This window comes from Oreochromis niloticus, linkage group LG20, assembly GCF_001858045.2.
Source record: "Oreochromis niloticus isolate F11D_XX linkage group LG20, O_niloticus_UMD_NMBU, whole genome shotgun sequence".
Lineage (NCBI taxonomy): Eukaryota > Metazoa > Chordata > Actinopteri > Cichliformes > Cichlidae > Oreochromis > Oreochromis niloticus.
Genome location: NC_031984.2, coordinates 20691999 through 20713478, shown reverse-complemented (window position 1 = coordinate 20713478; position 21480 = coordinate 20691999). Strand labels below are relative to the sequence as shown.

The 21480-nt window shown below is 41.9% G+C and overlaps 2 protein-coding genes across 2 annotated transcripts; both read right to left on the bottom strand.

Moving 5' to 3' along the window:
* Positions 1–302: 302 nt before the first annotated feature.
* Positions 303–6842, bottom strand: ppardb (peroxisome proliferator-activated receptor delta b). The gene is given in 8 exon segments (NM_001289636.1): positions 303–1227; positions 1488–1731; positions 1821–2027; positions 2127–2329; positions 3124–3262; positions 3368–3519; positions 3625–4029; positions 6545–6842. Coding segments are annotated over 7 exon segments (1539 nt in total). The 5' UTR covers positions 3971–4029; positions 6545–6842; the 3' UTR covers positions 303–979.
* Positions 6843–9701: 2859 nt separating this feature from the next.
* On the bottom strand, positions 9702–19604 carry LOC100702730 (DEF6 guanine nucleotide exchange factor). The gene is made up of 11 exons (XM_025901872.1): positions 19509–19604; positions 17717–17857; positions 17417–17602; positions 16366–16593; positions 16127–16273; positions 12916–13024; positions 12526–12824; positions 12274–12440; positions 11765–11963; positions 10848–10938; positions 9702–10507 (listed from the first exon to the last, which is right to left on the bottom strand). The coding sequence occupies exons 1-11, from the start codon at positions 19602–19604 to the stop codon at positions 10314–10316; spliced, it is 1857 nt and encodes a 618-aa protein (XP_025757657.1). The 3' UTR covers positions 9702–10313.
* Positions 19605–21480: the final 1876 nt, after the last annotated feature.

Genomic DNA, 21480 nt, shown 5'->3' with positions numbered 1-21480 from the left:
GGAAAGAACACATATGAACTAATATATGAAACAAGTTGATAAATTCATGTTTTGCCCTTAGAAATACAATCAAAAATTACAAATAATTTGTTACAGAATTACAAAGAATAACCTAACAAAAATATTTAAATGGCAAATTCATTATATTTTGCATATCAAAAGGAAGAAAAAACATGCTGTCCCTTGTACTTCAATGGGTCATGTATGTATGTGTATAGTGTCAGATTCAGAAATAAAATCTTTGCAGCACAGTCCAACAGTTCACACTTGGCTAGATGGCTTTAAGACAAAACCTAAATAAACCGGATCTCACATTTATTGACAAATGGCAAAATGGTATTGCACACATTGCAGCATTAAGAGAGATCTCTACACTGCTGGAGCCAGCCCAGTTTGTGTTCTTTATACCAAATGGCAAAGTGGTGGTCAGTGATAATGATGATGATGATGATAATGATGAAGATGATGATGTAAACAAATACCAGCTGCTGCATCTCTCCCGTCAGTTAAGTCTGAGAACACAATACAATCACTCGTTTGTTTGAACCGTGCCACTGGTGTGAGAATGTGAAATGCTTTCCCTTTGCAGCACAAACACAGAGCTGAGGGGAGCAAGGACGAGCTCCCTCTGCACACTGCTCTGGGGTCAGCTTCGCTAACAGGATGAAACAGGAGCAGCCTCATTGAGAAAACATATCATTCTTCCTGTTACGTGACCGTTGTGGGAAACTGGGACTCGCAGCAAATGATTCCAGATGCTCGTCCCATGCGCGCACACACAAACACACGTATAACTGTGCTGAGGGTTGCACTGACACTGCGAAGACTCTGCTGATTGTGTTAGACCTGCCAGGTGAATTTGCCTCATCTGCACCTTAGAAATCCATGCCCGTACAACAGTGCTTGTACTGAATGCAGTGTTTCATTATAAAATTCAGTCTGTAACAGTATTGCTAAAAGCAGGTTGTGCTGGAGACTACTAATACATGTCCTTGTAGATCTCCTGTAGTAGAGGGTGGAGCGAGGTCTCCGACTCAGTCTTTTTGATCTTTTGGACAAGCTGGGCGTTCTCTGTAACTAGCTGACGGAGGTCAGCCATCTTCTGAAGCAGTTTTGGGAAGAGGTAGGCAGAGTCAGAGTGATTTGCTTGGAGGTGGAGGTCCAGGGCCTGGAGGATGTTGTCCTGACTCTGCTCCACCTGCTTCACGTTCATTAGCCCAGGTCGATCTAGCGCAAAAAGAGGAGAAACCCTGTGATGAGTCACAATTTACGCTGGGCAAACAAGACATGCAAAGGCAAGTTAAAACCCATCTCAGAGATTACTTCTAAATCACTGTCTTATCTTTTTCTGAATGTTATAAGGCTCGAACCTTGTTTGTACCTTCTAACAGTTTCAATGCAGCACTTTCAAAGAGGTTTCAAGAGGAACAGACACACTTCACAAGACTTGAATCTTCATACTTGACCAGAAAGCTGCTCAGACTCACCTCCACAGAGAATAATGGCAGCAACAAACAAGGCCAGATCACTGTCATCCAGCTCCAGAGCATTGAACTTAACAGCAAACTCAAACTTTGGCTCCATGATCTCACTGAAGGGCTTCCGTAAGCTGCGCAGAAACTCCCGTGTCACAAAGCCTTTGCCATTGGCTACCAACAGTCCATCTTTGTTCATGAGAGATGGCAGCATGGCAAAAATAGCCTCGTGCACACCATACTTTAACAAAGTCACCTGCAGTAAGCACAAAAACAGCTGTTTATTTGTGCTTTCCTAAACATGGATATACTAATAATTCTTTGTTATGTGAGATAGCGGCTTACCTGGTCATTAAGGAAGAGGTCCACAAACCCTGGAATGCACTTGGCAAACTCTGTGAGCTCTCGCACGGTCTCCACCGTGGTGCACTGACAACGGTAGAACACATGAACCCCGATCTCCTTGGTCAGAGGCGCACCTGGAGTTAACTGGCTCCACACCAAACCACTCTCTGCTTTCCAGAGTGTGTCCACATCGTAGATCACAAAAGGCTAAAAGGAAAAGTTATTCAAGGGTGAAAGGTCTGAGGGACAAATTCACATAACTGAGTTTTGCATAAATCCAAGCACGGCTGAAAGACAGGAACATACTGAGGTGCTGCTGGTTTTGCCCATCAAGATGCTGCGGGCTCTCTTCTTGGTCATACTGAGGTTCTTCTGGTAGGCTGTGTTGACTTGTTTGGCTAAAGTCTTCAGGTCTGAGCCACCTGGTTTGCTGACGTTCAGCTCCTCTGCGAGTATGCCTGCCACCAGCTTCTTCCTCTCCGCCTCAGGCATTCGTCCATATCGGATTGCTGAGCAAAAACACACACAGAGCTGGTGTTATTCTGAGAGGATATTTGCAACACTAATGAGTTTTGAGACCTCTTTGTGTTTTGGAACAACTCAGAGCATTAACAATGCAACACATCATCCATGTGTTGCATTAACAATGCAACACATCATCCATGTGTTGCGAAAGATTGGAAAGGATTTGACATGAAAACAGCAGATTTGTTTCCTCCTTTAGACACAATAAAACTCTTGGATCTCTCAGTCAGCCCATCTTCAGCTGGTCAAGAACACAGAAGCTAGACTGGCTTCAGGTGAAATTCAAATTCATTTTAAGATTTTATTACTAGCATATAAAGTCCTACATGGCCAGACCCATGCCTGTACAGCAGATATGATGACACCTTATTCCAGCAGTTGGCCTTTCTGATCGTCTCATCCAGGTCTTTTAACTGATCCATGCTCTTATTTTAAAGCTAGTGATGACCACACTTTTGAGGCTGTCTCCCCTAAACTCTAGAACAGCCTTCGTCAGCACATCAGGTTGGCTGAATCTGTGGTTTGTTTTAAACAACTGCCCATTATTTTTGGCTCTTGTTCTTCTAATATGTGTATAGAAGCGCATGTGCAAGAATGAATGCATGACCACATGTCTGACTTTACATTTCTATGACTGCACATGCACAGTTATCTTTAATGTGTGGTTTTACTCAAACAGTGAAGCACTTTGTAACTGTGTTTTAAAAACTGCTATACAAATAAATTGATCATCATCTTAGTATTTTAAGTGAAACTCAAAAAACACTTAAGCCCTCACCATCGTGGGACATTCCCAAAGACAGGCACTTCTGGAAGCGACAATATTGGCACTTGTTACGATTTTTCTTCTGAATCTTGCAGGAACGCTCACAGCGCTCATATTCCAGTTTCATCCGCACAGTACGCCGGAAAAAGCCCTGCACAGAGCAAAGCACATCAACTTAAGCAACTCACACAGTTTGGGGGCGGGGCACAGAACTTCCCACTCAATAATCTGTTGTGGTTAAAAGGAAATGTTTTACCTTGCATCCTTCACAGGCATGTACGCCGTAGTGGAAGCCAGAGGCCTTGTCCCCGCAGACCTTACACTCCACACTGATCCCAGAGCTTGTGCTGTCCTCTCGGCCCAAACGCAGCTGTTCTGAGAGCGAAGGTGATGAGGTATGGGACAGGTCTGCATATAACAAAAAAAAAAAAAAGGATTTCAGCTCAAGTATATCTTGTGAAAATTTCACACTCTGTTTTGTAGGTAATAAGTCCTGAGAGTGGAAAGTCTTACCCGTGTAGCTAGATGATGCACTACTGTTTTGCTTGTTGTCACTGTTCTCCTGATCTTCCCCTTCTTTCCGTCTCTTCTTCTGGTCCCTTTTCGGGTATTTAGAAGCAGGGACTCCCTCCTTCTCCTCCTTCTCCTCCTTTTCCTCCTCATCTTCACTCTCCCTGCGCTTTAACTCTTTCAGATCTGCCACCTCGGAGACGCTTGTCGCACCACAACTGTCCGAGCCTACAGACTCTGCCTGCGGCGGCGTCCACCTGACGTCAGCTGCGTCCTGGGGGGAATTTGGCTCACAGTAGCCGTTCACCCCGTCATGCTTCTCTGGGGCAGTTTGTTGAAACCCGTCCATGGTTCCTGTTGCAGCTGATTCAGCAGCTCATCTCCTGTCACGTAGCCACCATAGTTCCACTATTTAAAAACAGAATCAATCTACTTGAAATACACCTTACTAAAAAAATATCTCTGTTAACATGAAGTTAATATACACAACTAGAAAGAACAGCTAATCACACTGTTAGAGCCCACATATCATCAAGAGTTCCATTTAATCCAGCATGCCAGTGGTTAACAGTCCAGTTTCAGCTTGCCATAACAAACCAGCAGAGCCAAAATAGAGCCCTATTTTTTTTTTAACAAAAGCACGCGGGTGAAACTCACGCAAGTCTTGTATTCAGTTTAGTATAGCAATAATAAATGAAATGAGTGCTGTTCAGTAATCTTCAACAGAGTTTGTTTAGGAGCCTTTCACTCAGTTAGGTTTTGTTATAACAGCCAGGGAATGTCTTTTAAAGAAATAAGCTCATGACCTGAGACACAGATGTTATGGAATCACGCCTCAATTACTTCAAAGCCAATGGAAGAGACAGACAAGACAATAATAAGGATATATCTACATTTTCAATCCTGATTTAAAACATCACTTTACAGGAATATTAACACAGACACTGTTTGGGGTAACTGTTGCTAGGTTCGGTTAGATTTAAATACTTTATTACAAATAAAAGATTGATTTGCTTATTTGCAGCACTGTCCAGAAAAGCCTGTACATACATCCAGAGACGCCATCTCAGTATTACTCAGTAATTACTTATTAGTTAGCAGCATGTAGAACGAAACCGTGTCTAACAGGCTAAAGTCACACTTAAACAGGGGTTTTCCTAGGTTAAAAAAGGGAGGACTGTGCACGTAAGGACAAGTGGTCTACAAATAGTTCAGACGAAATGTTTTCTGTTACCTGCACTTTCCTGTTATCTTTTGGCCATTTTATGAACCAAAAATGTATTTTTAAATAAAGAAAAATCAAACACCACTTGAATAAACATGTTAAAAATCACAGTCCTGCGAGCTTTCCCTTTGTTGGAAGGTCAAAACCTCTTTGGTAACCACTGTAAGTTCAAAGTAAAAAGCTACTTTCAGCTTCTCCCTTATTCATAATAAGTTGCCACAGCGGGTAGCCTCTTCAGCAGATTTTTTTTCTCCTCCAGATGGCAAAAGGACTGCCACTCATATAGTGCCTTTCTAGTTAATTTAAGCACTCAAAGCACTTTCTACTACAAGTATCATTTGCCTAATAACACACACACACATTCATAAAGAGCTTTTTATCCAACGTTTACTTTCTTTGCTTGCACTGGTGGCAATTCAGGATTAAATATCTTGCTAAAGGACACTTTGACACATGACCCTCTGGATGCTGGATGACCCTCTCTATCATCTGGGTCATATAATGGCAATAATGCAAAAGTAAAGACACATTTTTATATATATATATATATATATATATATATATATATATATGTATATGCAACATTTTGCATTACTTCACATACTAACATGTTCAGTATATGCCTTTGGTACCTTTAACAAAGTAATTTTTATGGTAGATATAGGGTAGGGTAAGAATATTTTTATTACTATTTTCTTTTCTTTTTTGGGGGGGGCGTATCCATTTTCCCTAGCTGACAGTAAGCTCAAACACAGCATGGAAAAAAAGATGAAAAAAATGTTCAGTTTCATAATGAATACTTATTTATTTATTTACTTTGCCCCTGGAAAATAACAAAAGCAAGAATTTCACAACCGCTGCGTCACTTTTAATCACAATAAGGGCCGACAGCATTTCCAGCACAGTTCACCAGTAGATCGTAATAGTAAGGGCACTAACTTTATCTCTAACGGAGCTTGACGACATCTGTATTATTGTTTGCCTCACTTCCATGGCAGGGTGCGAGGGGTACTTGGCGGCTGCTTTTAAAGGGACAGGGTGCATGCACTATGTACACACTGAGCAGTGCAGCTTGCTGATGGAGGCGGTGGGGGAGAGGGCTTTGGGTTGGGGGTTACACTTTTTTTTTCTTCTTTTTTTTTTTACCTCGGGGCCCTCTAGCGGATTAATAAGTCCTTGTTTGTAGCTGTGCCTTAACAAACAGCTACAGTGTTTACATATTAGAAATAAATTTAGGGTTTTTTCCATAAAGGACACGCTCATTGTAATTCAAAGGCTACGCGCTGTTTTCATAATGCTTCGATGTATAATGAATACACACCAAATTAGGGGTGTTAGGACTTGTACAGTAGACAACCTGTCACACTGGTTCTCGGAAGTCTCTGCTAACATTACCGTGTAACTGCATGAGTCACTGACAGGACTGTAACTGGATACAAGCGTTTGAAAAATGAAAGAACAGCCGAGTTACAGACATGGCTGCCGCCAAACTTTCTTTTCCCTCTTAAAGTTTAAACTGTATAGGCTTTAAAACTGAGCTCGTTCAGCCGTCGAAAAGTGTCGGCTCGGTTAGCAGCTAGTTAGCCACTAACCTTGAATTGTGACTGAGTCCTACTATCAGCTAGCTGTTAGCACGGCTGACCCACATTCCCGTTTGTGCCTTTAAATAACGTTAGCTGTCCTGCCAGGTTAGCTTACCTCTCCCGGTTGTGCTGCTGCTTCAGAAGATGTTTATGCCTCCCGGCTGAGGTAAACAAGCCACAAAAGCAGTCCCGAGTCCCGTACCGGATCGATCGGCTGTTGACAAGTTTGTTTGCTTGAAGCTGGAGTTAGCTTACAGCAGGAGCTAACGTCAGATCGCTAACTACTATAAACTTAGACCGAATCAGGCAGGCCTCCGTCCATGTAGAAACCGGGCTGACGAGACGGGAAAAACAATGTGGAAATCTTTGTGGGCTACCATGTCACATGCAAATAAGCAGAGTTAACTAGTAATCCCTCCCCGAGTCTATCCCTGGCTTTGCTTTTACTCCGCTTTGGTTTGGTTTGGTTTGCTTCACTCCCCTCTCTCCTCCCCCTCCTCCTCCTCCTCCCTCGTCACATGCCACAGCACAGCGCCCCCGCTGCACACACACACACACAGAGCGCACATCCGACTGGATGCAACTACTGCAAACAGTTTTCTGTCTGAAGAGTCAAGGTCTCGGTTAAATACAGAGTTGTTTTTGACATGGACACATATTCAGCTTTGACTGACATTGACTGTATCTGCCTTAATGGAGACACACAAAGAGCACGTGGCTGAAATCCACGTGGGAAAATGTGTGATTTATAAATGTAGAGCCTGAACTGGGCTGCACGCTTTTGAATCTGAATGAAATGGGCTATTGTAACTTTCCACTACCAATCAAAGAGCCTTTGAGGAAAAAAACATGCATTGCAACTAGTTTATACACATATAATCAACTTTACGTGAAACTGTACGTGACCATGTATCGAAGAAGAGGTTTAAATATTCTTTGGTTTATATTTCTAAATTCATTTCTGTTTAAATAAACCTATTAAGGTAACATCTAATATTAGGAACGACATACATAGAAGGAGGGAGGGTAGCAGCTTATTTCTCCTCTCAGCTGACACTGCATAAAAATGTAACTCTCACAAGAAAAATAGGTCCTCTCGTCAGCTGTTTCGGAAGCTTGTTTCTGCCACAGATTTATTTTTATTCATTATTTATTTATTTATTTTATTTTTTGTCAGTTTGGGGGGTTATGAATTCAAAATGTCGAGTTTGGGGTTACTATGTGAAAAATTTGAGTGAGGAATCACAAAGTTTCTAACTAATAACTCCAAATTTGGTCCAAAAAAGCAAAAACAAAAAACAAAGCAGTCTTTTATCGCAGAAACAAGCTTCCATTTAGCACTGTATGCCAAATCAGAGAAACAGCTGAAATTTTGCTCTGCTGCACCAAAAACTGCAGTGAATAGAGATTTTATATAGATGATATTTCTAAATTAACTGTTGTTTAAATAAACAACTATCAGGCAAATCTAATATTAGGAAAATATTAGAAAAAAACTGAAAAAAACACATTAACTAAAAGTTACGAATTGATTTGCATATCATTGAGTGAAATAAGTATTTGATCCTCTACAATCCAGCCAGAATTCTGGCTCCCACAGATTGGCTGTTTGCACATGTGGGACACAGATTACAACCAATCAATTACAAACACTCCTGACCTCAACTCGTTATGTGCGTAAAGTACACCTGTCCACAGAATTAGTTTCTTCTTCTCCATCTTCTCCACCAACATGAGCAAAACTACAGAGCTATCAGACACTTCCAGGGACAAGACTGTAGACGTGCACAAGGCTGGACTGAGCTACAAGACCAGACCATCAGCACAAGGCTTGGTGAGAAGGTGAAAAGTGTTGGAGTGATTATTCATAAATTGAAAATAACATAAAATAGTCATCAACTGCTCTCAGTGTGGACCTCCATGCAACTTTCTGGCAACATTTTACTTCCTACATTTTTAAACAAACATTGGTATTTTCTACTTGTTACTTTTGGTTCAAGGCATTTGAAGAGAGTTATTATTTCGTCAGCGTGGGCCTTTAAACATCAAACCGATTTGAGTCTAAACAGTAACACATGACAGGCAGTCCTGTTCGTGTAATAATCACCAGGGTATGTGGCACAAAAAGAGATGAAACAGGCAAAACTGTGTGCCAAAGTCAGAGGTTAAAGTGGGCTGGTATTTTTAGTTATTTATTTATTTTTTGGCACAACACGACTGAGGCTGTCCATAAGTTGCGGTTGTGGTACTTGCGGCCCTGCAAAAAAGTAGCAAACATAAAAGGAGTAATATTTTTTTTAAGTGGCAGGTAATTTCAAATGCAATGTTTCTGTCCGATTAACAAACAACAGCAACCACACAAGCTCAGTGGTGTTTGATAAACTGGAAGATTAAACAGTGTACTGTCAGTAGAGGATGGAAATCATCCAGGACAACTCATGAAACATCAGCTAAATTCAGGTGTGTAAATCCACAAAGCGCAGTAAACCTCAGAGCAGCTGCAGCAGCACAGGTCAGCAGATCACAGCCTGTACAATTTTTCTCTGCTCATGTTATACTTAACCGATTCAAGCCGAGCCTTTATTAGAAATAAAATTTAAACAGAAATAAAGCTAGTTTTCCTATCTACTAATATTATTTAATTATTACATGAATATAGCACAGGGTTCAGTAAGATTTGCACAAAAGTAGGTGGAAGAAATGCTTTTCAAAGAGCTGCTTTTTACTCTCCTACTTTGAGAATATTTCATAGCCAGTACTTTTCCACTTTTACTTGAGTAAAGAAGTGGAAACAGTACTTCAACTTTTACTGGAGTATGTTTCAACACTACTATCTGTGCTTCTACCTGTTGCCACCTCTGCTTAAAACTGTGCATTAATAAACTGGCACATACTGCAGTTGGCCTGCAGTTTGCATTATTTGTCAGGGGATGTCTCTGTTTGCTCATGTGAGCCAGCTGAAGGTTTTGTCCCCGGAAGGCGTCAGATTAGTCGGAGATGACACATTTAAGGGCTCAGACGTGAAGTAGACTCCAACTCAAACCGAAGCGGATGTGCAGTGTGCAACTTCAGCAGTGTCTGCGACAGTTACTTCCACACTGTTTGGTCTTTTGCGTTTCTGTCACGTCTGCGTTACTACTACTCGTTTCGCAAACTCTTATTTAGCTTTTCCACTGTGTGAAGCACCAGCTTCAGATGTGAAACAAAAAGTTGCTTTACAGTTTGCTTGAATTGCACAATGCGCTAAGTTTAACACAGTAAAGATGCAGGTACGGCTTCAAACTTCACTCTCTTTATTTACAGTAATGTTAAATGACATTAAAAACAGGAAGTTCATGACAGTTTTTTTTTTCTTTCACGCCTCTTTTTTCTCTTTCCTGTTTATCAGGAGTGAAATTGTGGTAAACTTTAATACTGAACCAAGTTTCTAGATCAAAAAAACCTAAGCCACCTCCCACAACCTCGAAAACTGTACCAATAGAAATGAAACATTGGTATCCGTCTAAGTTACAGAGCTGCAGAAAAACGAGCTTCCTGTGTGCGTGTAGGCTTTTCTCTTTGAACACCAGAGCTAACCTTGTACTTTCAGGATCTTTCTTACCGCTCATTTTCTTTCCGCTGAGGTATCAGTTACGTTCACGTCAGGCCTCACGCAGGCGGCAGAAAAGGATTATTTGAGAGGGGGAGATACTGGAAAACGCACTCTCGTTAAAATGTTTTTAAACTGTTGCTGTCTGTGATGCGAGGTCAGTAATATTTCAGCATTTAGTAGACGTGGTAGTACGGTAAATTCAGCTATATCCCCGCTGCTTTCATATTGTTCACAAACACGACAACCATCTCTTGCCCTTCCTGTGACGAGGCAGCCTCTATGACTCATCATTTTAGGGGATATCCATGTCGCCATTAGATGCATGAGAGTGACGTTTCTCTAAATCACATCCAGCTCTGTTGTCAACATTTTCTTTGCTCTCCTCCCGATCCCCCGATCCCGAACTCCTTCTGAGACGCAGCCCGGGGTCTCGCTGCGTCGGGATCTGGAAGCTCGAGAAGGAGCTTCCCAGCGATGGTCTCTTCTCTGAAAATGAAAACAAAAGAGCGGACAATTGAAATCAGACTTAGGCTGAAACAAAAACCAAAAATAAAAACAGAATTCAGTTAAAAAACAAAGTATAGTATCAAATTTAAGGAAGTATATTTGCAGAAGTTCAAAATGAAATATAAGAACCACCTATTCTGACCTAAACTTCACAGCCCCTGAGCTAAGCCAATGGTCACACATCAGTCCTGGCTGTAACACAACAGCGCTAGAAATGGTTAACACTTCTCCGCTGGTATAATGCGGCGAGAAAAAGTTGAAAATCTGGTCTTTAAACGCTGCATGTCTGTCGTGTCTCTGAACAGACAAGGACACGTACCGCCTGGTCCGATCGGCCGCATCAGTCTGTTCATCTGGACATTCCAGTGTTTGACGTTGGTGCTCGCCTGCCGAAGTTTCCTCTGGGCGGCCTGGCAGAGAAGAAGAGCTTAGCGGTTACTAATAAACAAGTGAACTGACAAAAACCTCAGTCTGTTGAAAACTACCCAGAAAAGCCACTAAGACGTGATCTCGCTTCCTTTTTGCTCTTTGTTTATTTATCAGGTCACAAACAAAGTGCTGTTGGTATTTTAACCACCTACAACTGGTCACTTTATTAAAAAGTTAAACTCTGCATCTCAGTACAGTTAAGGTTCACCACTGCCGCTCTCAAGGCCAGATTTTGTCAGACAAAATCAAATATAATGAAAGTATTAAAAAGACAGAGTAGCCACCACTCCACAAGAGAAAAAGAAATAGTGTCCTGTTTGAATCCTGTTCATAACTGATGTGCTTTTGAGGGACTGATCATGATGGCAGTCTGTTTAGTCTCATTAAAGTCTGTGCCATCTGGCATCCTGTCTTATCATTATGAAGTTCAAATTTATACTTGCAGCACTTCCTGGTTATCTAACTTTATCTGATGACTAGGAACTGTCATGGGTGGGTGGTTTTGTTTTTTTTTGTTTTGTATTTTTGTAGCTCATGAGATGCTTTCATGTGTTGTTTTAAGCGTCTATTATAAGCTTAACTTCTGTTTATTGGTTTGGTGTCAAATTGTCTGTGACTCTTATGACAGGACAGCCTCTCGCTGATCTCATCAACACATTCTGTGGTGATTTTTTAAAAAACGACAAGCAGCAGAAGCTCACTTCTTTTTTCCATGTTCAGGCGGTCTGCAGTTGTGGCCTGAGGGGTATAAGCTTCAATAACATGCTGTAATTGAGTTACACGGTCAGTGTCAGGGTTTCTACCTACCACAACGTCCTGGTCAACTCTGTGCCGGTTGGCTCGAACCTCCTCCAGCTGTCTCTGCGCCTCCTCCAGGGCTCGGGATTTGGCCTCCATTTCCTGCTTCAGCTCCTGCTTCTCCCTCTGTGTCTTCGCGATGTACTCCTCCTGTTCCTCCTGCAGGTTCATCAGGGCCTTCATTTTCTCCTCCTCCTCAGCCAACAACCTGAGCATGATGTAGAATGCAAAGACGTTACACTTTGAATAGATCATTTGTAATTAATGCAGGGGGCTCATCAGCGAGGTATTTTGGACCTGGGATGGGATAAATCGAGAGTGCAATGACAATGGTCTAGGTGACTGCAACGTTAAACAACTTCCTCTCTTTGCAGCTCAACTTCCTCAGGAACATAACGCAATGTGAACTAATTCAGCAACTGAGTTTATTAACTGCTGCTTGTACGCGACACAACCTCCACCACCCTGCGCTAAGCTTTTTGCACTGTACACCTGGATAGCTGCTTAAACAACTTTACCCTGCTTGAGCATAGCGGAAGGCCTCCTCATCCAGCCTGGCTTTAATCTCTTGCTGCAGCGCCTCCTCCAAACGTTTCTGCATCTCCTCCAGCTCCTGGATCCTCTTCCTTTGCCTCTCTGCTTCCTCCTCTTTCAGAGCCATCTCTGCCTGCATACTGACTCGGGCCTTGTGACACACAGAAAGAAGCAAGTTAAAGTCCACCTGCATCTTTATCCTTTTAAAATCTTTCATTCTTTGTTTCCATGCTCACCTCCTCAGCCTCACGGAGCTGAATCTCCAGGGCACGCTGAAGCTGTTCGTGTTGCTGGCGCCTCCTCTGCTCATCCTGCTCCAGGAGGGCCTGAGCCTGCTTCTGCGCCTCCTTCAGGAGCTCCAGCTCCGCCAGCTTGCGCTCCCGTTCCTCCTGCAAGGCCCGCAGCCTCTGCAGCTCCTCCTCCTTAGCCTGTCGCCTTTTTTCCCGAAGCTCACGCTGTTCACGTCGCTTAAGCTTCAGATCTTTGTGGAGGGATTTCTTCCCCTCCACATGCAGCCTGATTGCCGTTTGAATGGCTGCAAAGAAGACACTGATGTTTAAAATCTAAATAAATAATTAAAGCTTTTAAAAACTGATCTGAATTGATGAACGTGAGTCTCTTTTAACCTGTAGTCCACTCCTGTCTCTGTTTGGTGTCTGACGCACTCATTTCATACGTCTTGGAGAGGGTTTTAAGACAAAACATGCATCTCTTCCCATCTCGGTCTGGCAGCACCTGTTCAAAAAAGGGACACCCAGTTTATCTGTTAATACTGAGTAGTTAACTGTGAATGGTTTTGCAGTTTTTGAGTCTATTTTGTAAAAATAAAGGAGAAAAAACATCAATTATAGGCAAAGGACATTTTTCTAACAACTCTGAAAGCTCAAACATCTGCTTCCTATAATATAACACAATTTCAGCAACTTCCTTTGAAGTATCACATGCCGGGTGAAGTGATGAACTTATGACTCAACTAGTTATTCATGCAAGAATTTATATTGCCAGGATTTTTGCAATATTGTGGTCTACGCTTATTCCAAGTCACCTTTGTAATGATCATAATTTGAGCTGTACTTTAAATGTCTTTTATAAACACAATGAGTCATCAGTCACGGTCCAGGCTGGAAACAATATGCAAAATTATATGCTCGTGATTTTTCAAAAGAATCCTCTTGCAACAAGACGTTCCAGTTAAAGAGATGAGACAAGAGGAGGCATATGAAGGTGTGACTCATGCTTCGATCACAGTAAATTCCTTAGGGATTTATAAGAAGCATAAAGAGAAGCAAGAAAATGTTACGAAAGCTTTGCTAGAGGCCTCGGTATTTAATCAGTCCACAATAAAATACAAGGCAGGGCGACAGGGCTAGCTCCCTGGGGTCTGGCATGCTGCGGTGATCACAACAAGAGAACAAACCTGAGTATTTAAAGAGGTGAGAAGAACAGCTAACAGCAAAGCACCTGCACAAGTCTCATTTCCTTAGTTAACGTGTCCAATGCAGCATTAACACAAAACAGAAGTAGTGTTAACCCTCTGAGGTCTACATCATCTACACAGGTGATAACCCTAACCGTACCATAACCTTAAATATTAGAGGCCAAAATGGACTTAGTGGAAAAAATGAGAGTAGTTTACCATGTGTGTCATTTACAATTGTTACTTTTGTCTCCCTTAACTGTAAAGTAAAGCGGTTGTTTCCACCGCTGAATTTCTGAAACTGAAAATTTTACCTTTTTTTTTCCCATGACTGAAAGAAAGAAAAAAGAAATTTCAAGGCTGTTAAATCAATATTTTAAGATAATGACCAAAAATCTGACTTATAGTTAATTAAACATACAGATATAGGAGTCTAAATTAGTTTTAATGAGACTCAGCTACAGGGAGGCCACAGGCCAGAGTACTCCTAATGCCGATCCAGAGCCCCGATAAAAGGGGACACCTGTAACAGGTAGGCCCTCAAGTTTTTGCCAAATCAAACATGTGGTTCATCAAGAAGAAGAAGAGAAATAGTTAAAGGACACTATAAAGCAAACAAGTGCTAAAATAAATTAAGTCATCGTAACGAGACGCTGTGTCATCATTACATTTTGGCTTTTCTGTACCTGGTGCTGCATTCATGCTTAATAAAGTGTTTCATACTTTATTGCGTTATTTTGTGAAATAAACCCTCATTAGTCCACATATGAGGAAATACCTTTTGTTTACAGCTGATTCTTACTGTGTACTCATCAAGTCCAACTAATCTCAAAAACCATCTTAAAGACGAGCTCGTGTTTCTCGAGGACCACCTGTGTATTCTGCAATAAATCTGGGGTGACGCTGTGTGGACTGCCGAGACAAACGTGAACTTTCATGCAATGCGGGGGGGAAAGGGCACTGCACACCCACACTGAAACCTCCTCCTAATTGCAAAGCACGGTAGGTGGAGTATCGCTCATCATCGTCATAGTTTGGGGCTGCTCGGCATGCGTACTTCGCAGTGATCGACGCCACAATGACTTGCACGCGTGGAAGTCCAGAAACCGAATGCGACCAGTCAACAAATGGTCTGTGGCATGAGTTGAAGAGGGCTGATCAATCAAGACATCCCAGAAATGTTGAAGTATTTCATGAACAACTACAGGAAGCATGTGATGGATGTTGTGACTGCTAAGGGGGGGGGGATCTACAAGTTACTACATTCAGGAATTCACTTACCCTTTCCCAGCCTGCTCTGCGATTAATTACTCATAGCTGATACAAGAATAGATCTCATTGCGCTTTTAGTCATCTTTGACTGTAACTGGGATGAAATTTTGACCACATTTTATGAGCAATCAATGCAGAGAACCTAATAACACCAAATGGTTTACAATTTCCTTCTTGCAAGTGTATTACTCAGTATGATAACTGAGACAGTGTCCACACGAAAAGCGACCAAGACCCCTTAAATAGCAACCGCTCCATTCTTACTTCTCCTTCACATTCAGCTAGGAGTGAGGCTAGCGCACTAATCGCCTCAGTTCCCTTGAGCTCCGCAAGATTTGTGAGGAAATCTTGTTTTGAATATGACCCATGGCAAGCTTCAGTTTTCAGTCTGACCTTGTTTCATTATGACACCCAAAATATGAAGCAGTGCCAACACAAGTCAAAGCACTGGAGTAGAAAGATTGTGGATTTTGCAGTTATTTGCTGCCTTTTATGAAAGGTGGTTTAGTCATTTGAGAGAGGCTCCGCGTCTTTTGGGATTTCTCCGAAGCTCTCACCGTTGCTAAAAGAACATCATGAGCCACCGAGTAAAAGAGACCAGCGGGATTATTCAGCAACATTTAACGTTTAAATTTCTTATCTGTATAGCATGTTTATTAATGTCGACATGACTTGTGCTGATTTCACTGTGACTAATTACTTTAGGGTATTAGGGCGGTCTCATTTTCTCTCAGACTCCAAAAAAAATTCTTTTGTATTTTTTGTAAACGTGAAGCAATAATTTTGACTTAAATGCAACTGAAATAAATAAACTTACAGGTATAAACTGAATGTATATAAGTCATTACATTTAATTTGACCAGATTCCAGGGTCTTGCTGGATTTTGTGCTTGCTCCCCGTTTTTCGTCTTGTTTCACTTTTGGGGGGACAGGATTTCAAATTTTCTAGTAAATTACATGTTAAATGAAAGATGAGGGGCATGATAAAAAATAAAACTACAAAAAAAACCTTGGGGAAGTCCCCGCCCTACACTTAGAACCACTGCCTGAATGTCATTTAAACTCCTGCTTGAGTGTTTCTGCTGGGGAGATTTTGTTATTAAGAGTTTCTCTAGCTGTCACAGATGATTATCTCTCCAGCTGTTTACCTCCACGCAGCAGTTCTCATCCAGGGCTATATTGCCTTGGCAGTCCTTGCGGTCCTCTCCAGTGTAGTAGGACAGGTTGCTCGGCTTTAAGGTGAACCACCGTTCCTTCCAGTTTCTCCTCAGCTGGCCTTTTTTCCATAGATAACCCTGAACGCAGCCAAACCGACATACAGATCACTGAAATAAATCTCATCTGGGAGGAACAAAAACAACCTTCTGGAGGCACATCAGTTTCCTACCTCTTTGAGGACGTCACCAACTATTTCCCTGTACACTTCCTCTATAGCCATGCTGATGATGCTCGCATCAATTCCTCTGGTTACCTTCCCGGAGTTCATCATCTCTAGAAACATCCAAACAGTAATTCCACTCTGCTGCACTGAGTCTTGAGAGAAGAAGTCCTCTAACTCGACACAGTTGAACTCAATACTCATAGCCATACATATTTTCTTGAGGAGGTACTCCACCTGCATGGAAAGAGAGAATATTAATAACTCATCTGGAGTGTCCCTGCATGCTGTGCTGCACTCAAGCAAGCTATAGATTACATCAAGCACCTTTGTGTGCAGTTTTAAGGAGTATCTAAAACTGAATTTACCATTTTTAGTGACCATCACCAGCTAACTAAGGGCTAATTCACAGTAATGCTTTAATATTACTTTGTTACTACACTTTTATTTGTAGTTTTGAATCCTTCTGCTTAAAACACAACCGCAAAAATTGTATTTAAAAGTGTAGCTGAAAGCAGCTTTTGCTATTTCGCAATAAGGCTTTCTCTAGTAACAGTATAACCTCACAGTAGCCCTGGCTACACCACAGAGTGCTTTGCACAGTGGCTGGTGTATGAAACATGCTCCAAAATACAATTGGATAATGCTTTCATAAACCGAGGGCAACAGAAACGACCCTGCCCTTGAAAATTTGGGGCTTTCTCTTGGCAGCGGCTGTGAAGAATACACGACAGGAAACCAAAATGAGACATTGCAAGTGAGAAACAAGCCCACACTGCTGCATGACATGAGCACCATGTTCCATGGTGGCAAGAAACAAAGTTTCAGCCGGTGTACTCGGTGTTTGTAAAAGATCCAACAGCATTTTTAGGTCAAAGATTACTGACTGCAATCTCAGACTCAATAACAGAGCGCGGAAATGTTGAGTATCTGCGGGTCTAAGTTTGGAAACGGGTTTCTTTTGCCACACAGACTTGTGATTTTTTTCCTCTTTCGGTTATATTTTCAATACAATAAACAATGCATCGTAGTAATGATAAGAGTTAAGAGTTAAACCCACCTCGTCGGGAACCATAACCAAAGGGTACTTGTCCTCGGAGAGAAAATTAAAAAGGCACCAGAGACGAAAAGCGTCTTTCTCTGGCAAAATGGTGCTGCTGCTTCTGTCTGGCTGGTAGTTTTTCTTTGCAGTAAGAGTCCAGCAGAGCTCGTCTACGTTTTCCTTAATAAAAGAACCTTCCACAACCTACAACGACACAAGACCAGGGTTTAAAAAAAAGCTGTCTGAATTATGAAACACATGAGGCTTGCAATATGCTGAAATAAACTGAGCACACTTGTTTGGGGGTTTTTTAATCACCTTATCCAGGATGTATTTGTTGAGGTAAGGCATATAACCCTGACTGGAAACTGGGCCATCATCGTCATCCCTGAAGTGCTCCTCCAAAGCCACGGGGTCATGTGGGATACACAAGACTGTGCACAGGTTGTGAGACAATACCTGAAGGATGACAATATGAGGATATTTACAAAAGAAAAACACTGAAGCAGAAAGTCATTTTACTTCTCGTTGTCCAACACAGGACTGTACAAACTGTTTTATTTGTTGTCCTGTGAGGCTGCTAACCGCCTCCGCCTACAAATAAATAATTAAGCGTCTAAAAAAAGAGATTACTCATGATGAGTTAGGAAAGATGAAACGTTGTGTGGAATATAAAAGTGACATGATGTATAAATATATTAATATAGCTGGCTGCTGAATCAGAAAATAAAGGCCAGTGAAGTGTTTAAGGAACTGAACTTTTAAATTTCTGCTGCATCGTTTTTTCTAAAAAAAAAAAGTGTTTGCTCAAACATGGAAAAAAGAGTCACCAGAGTCAGCAAAAAGCTTTAATTTTCGAGGAAAGCTGCCTGGCAAACCGTTCAGACGCACTGGTTTAAGAGTGGAACGACGTCAGTGAAGCAATATAACTGTTTTAAAGTTTTAAAAGATGAAAATCGAGCTCAGGAAAACATCTCCAAGTTATATTAGAAGCTTCAAGTGTTAGACTTTACTCTTTGTGAGCAGTGGCATCACTGACAGCATGTGAAAAACAGTTAGATTAAAAAAGCGCTTTTCCTTCTTGTTCTGTTTCTTCAGTTGAAAGCATGCAACATCTTGAGGTATCGTGCATTTTATCAGACAGCTAGGTTCTCTGTGTGTTGAGCCATAACCACATCCTGTCTCCAGTCTCCAACGCTACAACATCTGTCAGTTTTGAGGCCAAAGCATGCAAAGTGTTTGCCTGCGAGTGCCTCTGAGCAGCGCGGTGTCTCAGAGAAGGCTGAAGGCACGAGGGGGGATAAGCCCAGTCATGAGGCTGACTCGCTGAGAGCCAGGAGCGCCGGGCGGCACATTCGCAGGAGCGTGGAGGTGGCTGGAAATGGAGTCTGAGCCACAGCGAGACCGAGTGACATAACAATGAGATCAACGCAACATACAGTAGCCTCGTTTAGGCTCTGTGGAAAGAGACAACGGTCACCAACATGTTGCCACTTTATCCCTGCTCTCCCTGTGACAATGTCCTTTTTGACATGTTCGGCCTCATGTTGTGAACCTACTCTATTCAACAGGCTGCTCTCTGGCCCGGTGCTGTGCCAGAGGGTCCCTTTGCACTACAAGCTGGTACATGGAGGCCCAGTGTGAGCACAGCTTGGAGATGAGGGCTCCCATTCATGTACAGACTGAGAGCAAACTGTTACTCTCGTGCTCGCGCCGGACAGAGGTGCATATTGTGCCCTCTTTCAGCAGCTGAAAGCATTTTATTCAAAATAGGGGGAACAAATTTGTTCCTTGTTGGGCAGTACACGGCTGAAAAACACTGAGCTTTACACAGGAAATGTTAATGATGATGATGTTTTCTGATAAGTAATATCAGACGTTGCACACCATTATTTCCTGACACATAAACACATAGTAAAAGTAGTAAACCGTGAGATTTAATTTGCTCCGCTGCTAAAATTGCTTTCACCTCCTTCACACCCAGCCCGCATGATACAAAATGCAACGAGGTAGGAAACGAGGGTACACGGTAAGAGATGAGTAAGTTCTCAGGCAGGAAAAAAAAAAGTTTCTCTAGTTCCATCTTCCAGGTAGATGATCCCTCACTCACCTTCAGCTGAGACTTGGACACTTTCCCGCTCTTCTCCAGATCCAGGGCTGTGAAACCATACCAGATGGATTTAAGCAGCTCAGACCGCAAGTCCATGACTGCTGCAGCGTTATTTTCTGGTTTCCTCCTCTACGTCTCTTCTTCTTCCCTCTACTGTTGACACGGGTGACAGGCAGACACCCACGCTGTGCTGCTGCTTTCAGGCAGGCATGGGGCTTTACTGTTCTGCTGGCAGCGGCACCTGCTGGATTACAGTGGTCAGTGATGAAGAGGGAGGGTCTCACTGTTTACCGCAGCTTCAGATCTTGCCCTGCAGTGGCAGAAGCATTTTAATCCTTAGAAAAATTTAAAAGAAAAAACTCCATTATGCATTGCCTAGAAATCTACAAGTCTCTTGCTAGCTTTAGTAGTGTACTTATGCACCTGTGCAAAAAGTCTTGTTATTACAGTTTAATATTTTTAATGTTCTAAAGTTATATCACTAATTTACTGAAAATCTCCATCCCCTTCCTGTGCACCTTGGACAGGGAATAATTTGCCATTCGTTAAAAAGGTTTATTATTTAAGTTAGTAATTAGATGGGCTCCTGGCAGTGCTGCTTTTACTTTCATTTCTCTGTGAAGTAATCGTTCAGTTTGTTTTCAAGGTCCTCCTTATTTGGGTGATACCTGCACTGAATGTGAACATAAATAAGGCATAAAGAGGCAATTAAGTGACAGTGAATGGTAATTGGCCTTGCCTGTATATAGCACCTTTCTGTACAGTTGAGCACTCAAAATACTTTTTACTACAAGTCTCATTCACCCAACACACGTTGTTACAGCACTTGTATCAATGTCCAGAGGCTTTCTAACATTCACATGCACGCTCACACTGGGATTACACTGGTGGAAACTCGGGGTACCTTCCCCCAAGTGTACTTTGGCACATGGATTGATCCACTTACCTTCCAGCTGGTAGAGGACCCACTTTGTTACCTGAGTCAAGGCCACAGCGCATCTGCAAAACAAGCCCAAATCATCACCCCCTCCACTGGTGATGTTACCCACTGCTCTAGAAATCTTCTGGTTTGTTCAGATATAATTTTGCAATCGAAGCTGTGCTCCCATGTTCTTTTGAGAGGGAAGAGGCTTTCCCCTGACAGCCCTACCAAACAAGCCATACTTGTTCAGTCTTTTTCTAATTGTACTGTCATGAACTTTAACCTTTAACATGCTGACTTAGGCCTGCAGAGTCTGAAATGTAGCTCTTAGGTTTTTTGCAGTTTCTCTGAGCACTGCAGATCTGACCTGCATTAGCTTTATGTTAAGTTAGCTTGTCTCCCCGCTACTTTAGCAGCTGTCTGTTAAATGTAGACTTCTTGTTAGCTAAGTCTAACTTATATTGTTTGTATTTGCATATAAAACGCTAACAAATGCAGAATGGCTTGGTAGCCTGACTTTACCTTAGTCCTGTCCAAACATGAATTTAAGAACCTTTGATATCAATATTCAAATATGTCAATTAAAAACATCAGCAAAACAAAACAGTTACGTCAGTTTAAATTGTCCCAGTGATTTAAACAATGTATATATTAAAATATCTGAAAATAAAATCAAAATAACAAAACAATCTAAAATTCTTCTAATATTCCTCATAATTTGTCAAATAAATCAAACTCCACTTACTTATCTCTGGAAGTCTATATCCTTGAAATGGCTCAGCTTTATGTAGATTGCATTATTATTATTATTATTATTATTATTATTATTATTATTATTATTATTATTATAGGTTTCTCTGAATTTCTCTACTTTGCACATAGGGGGAAGCCGCGGCAGCACGCGGTCACGTGGTAAAACAACTTTCGCGTCGTTACCATGGAGTTGTTTATGAAACTCCATTTCTCATTGGTCGAAGACGTTATCGTGACCAAAGCGCACGCGGCCATTGGCTGATACGGACTCTTATTGCGACCAATGGCAAAGCGCGC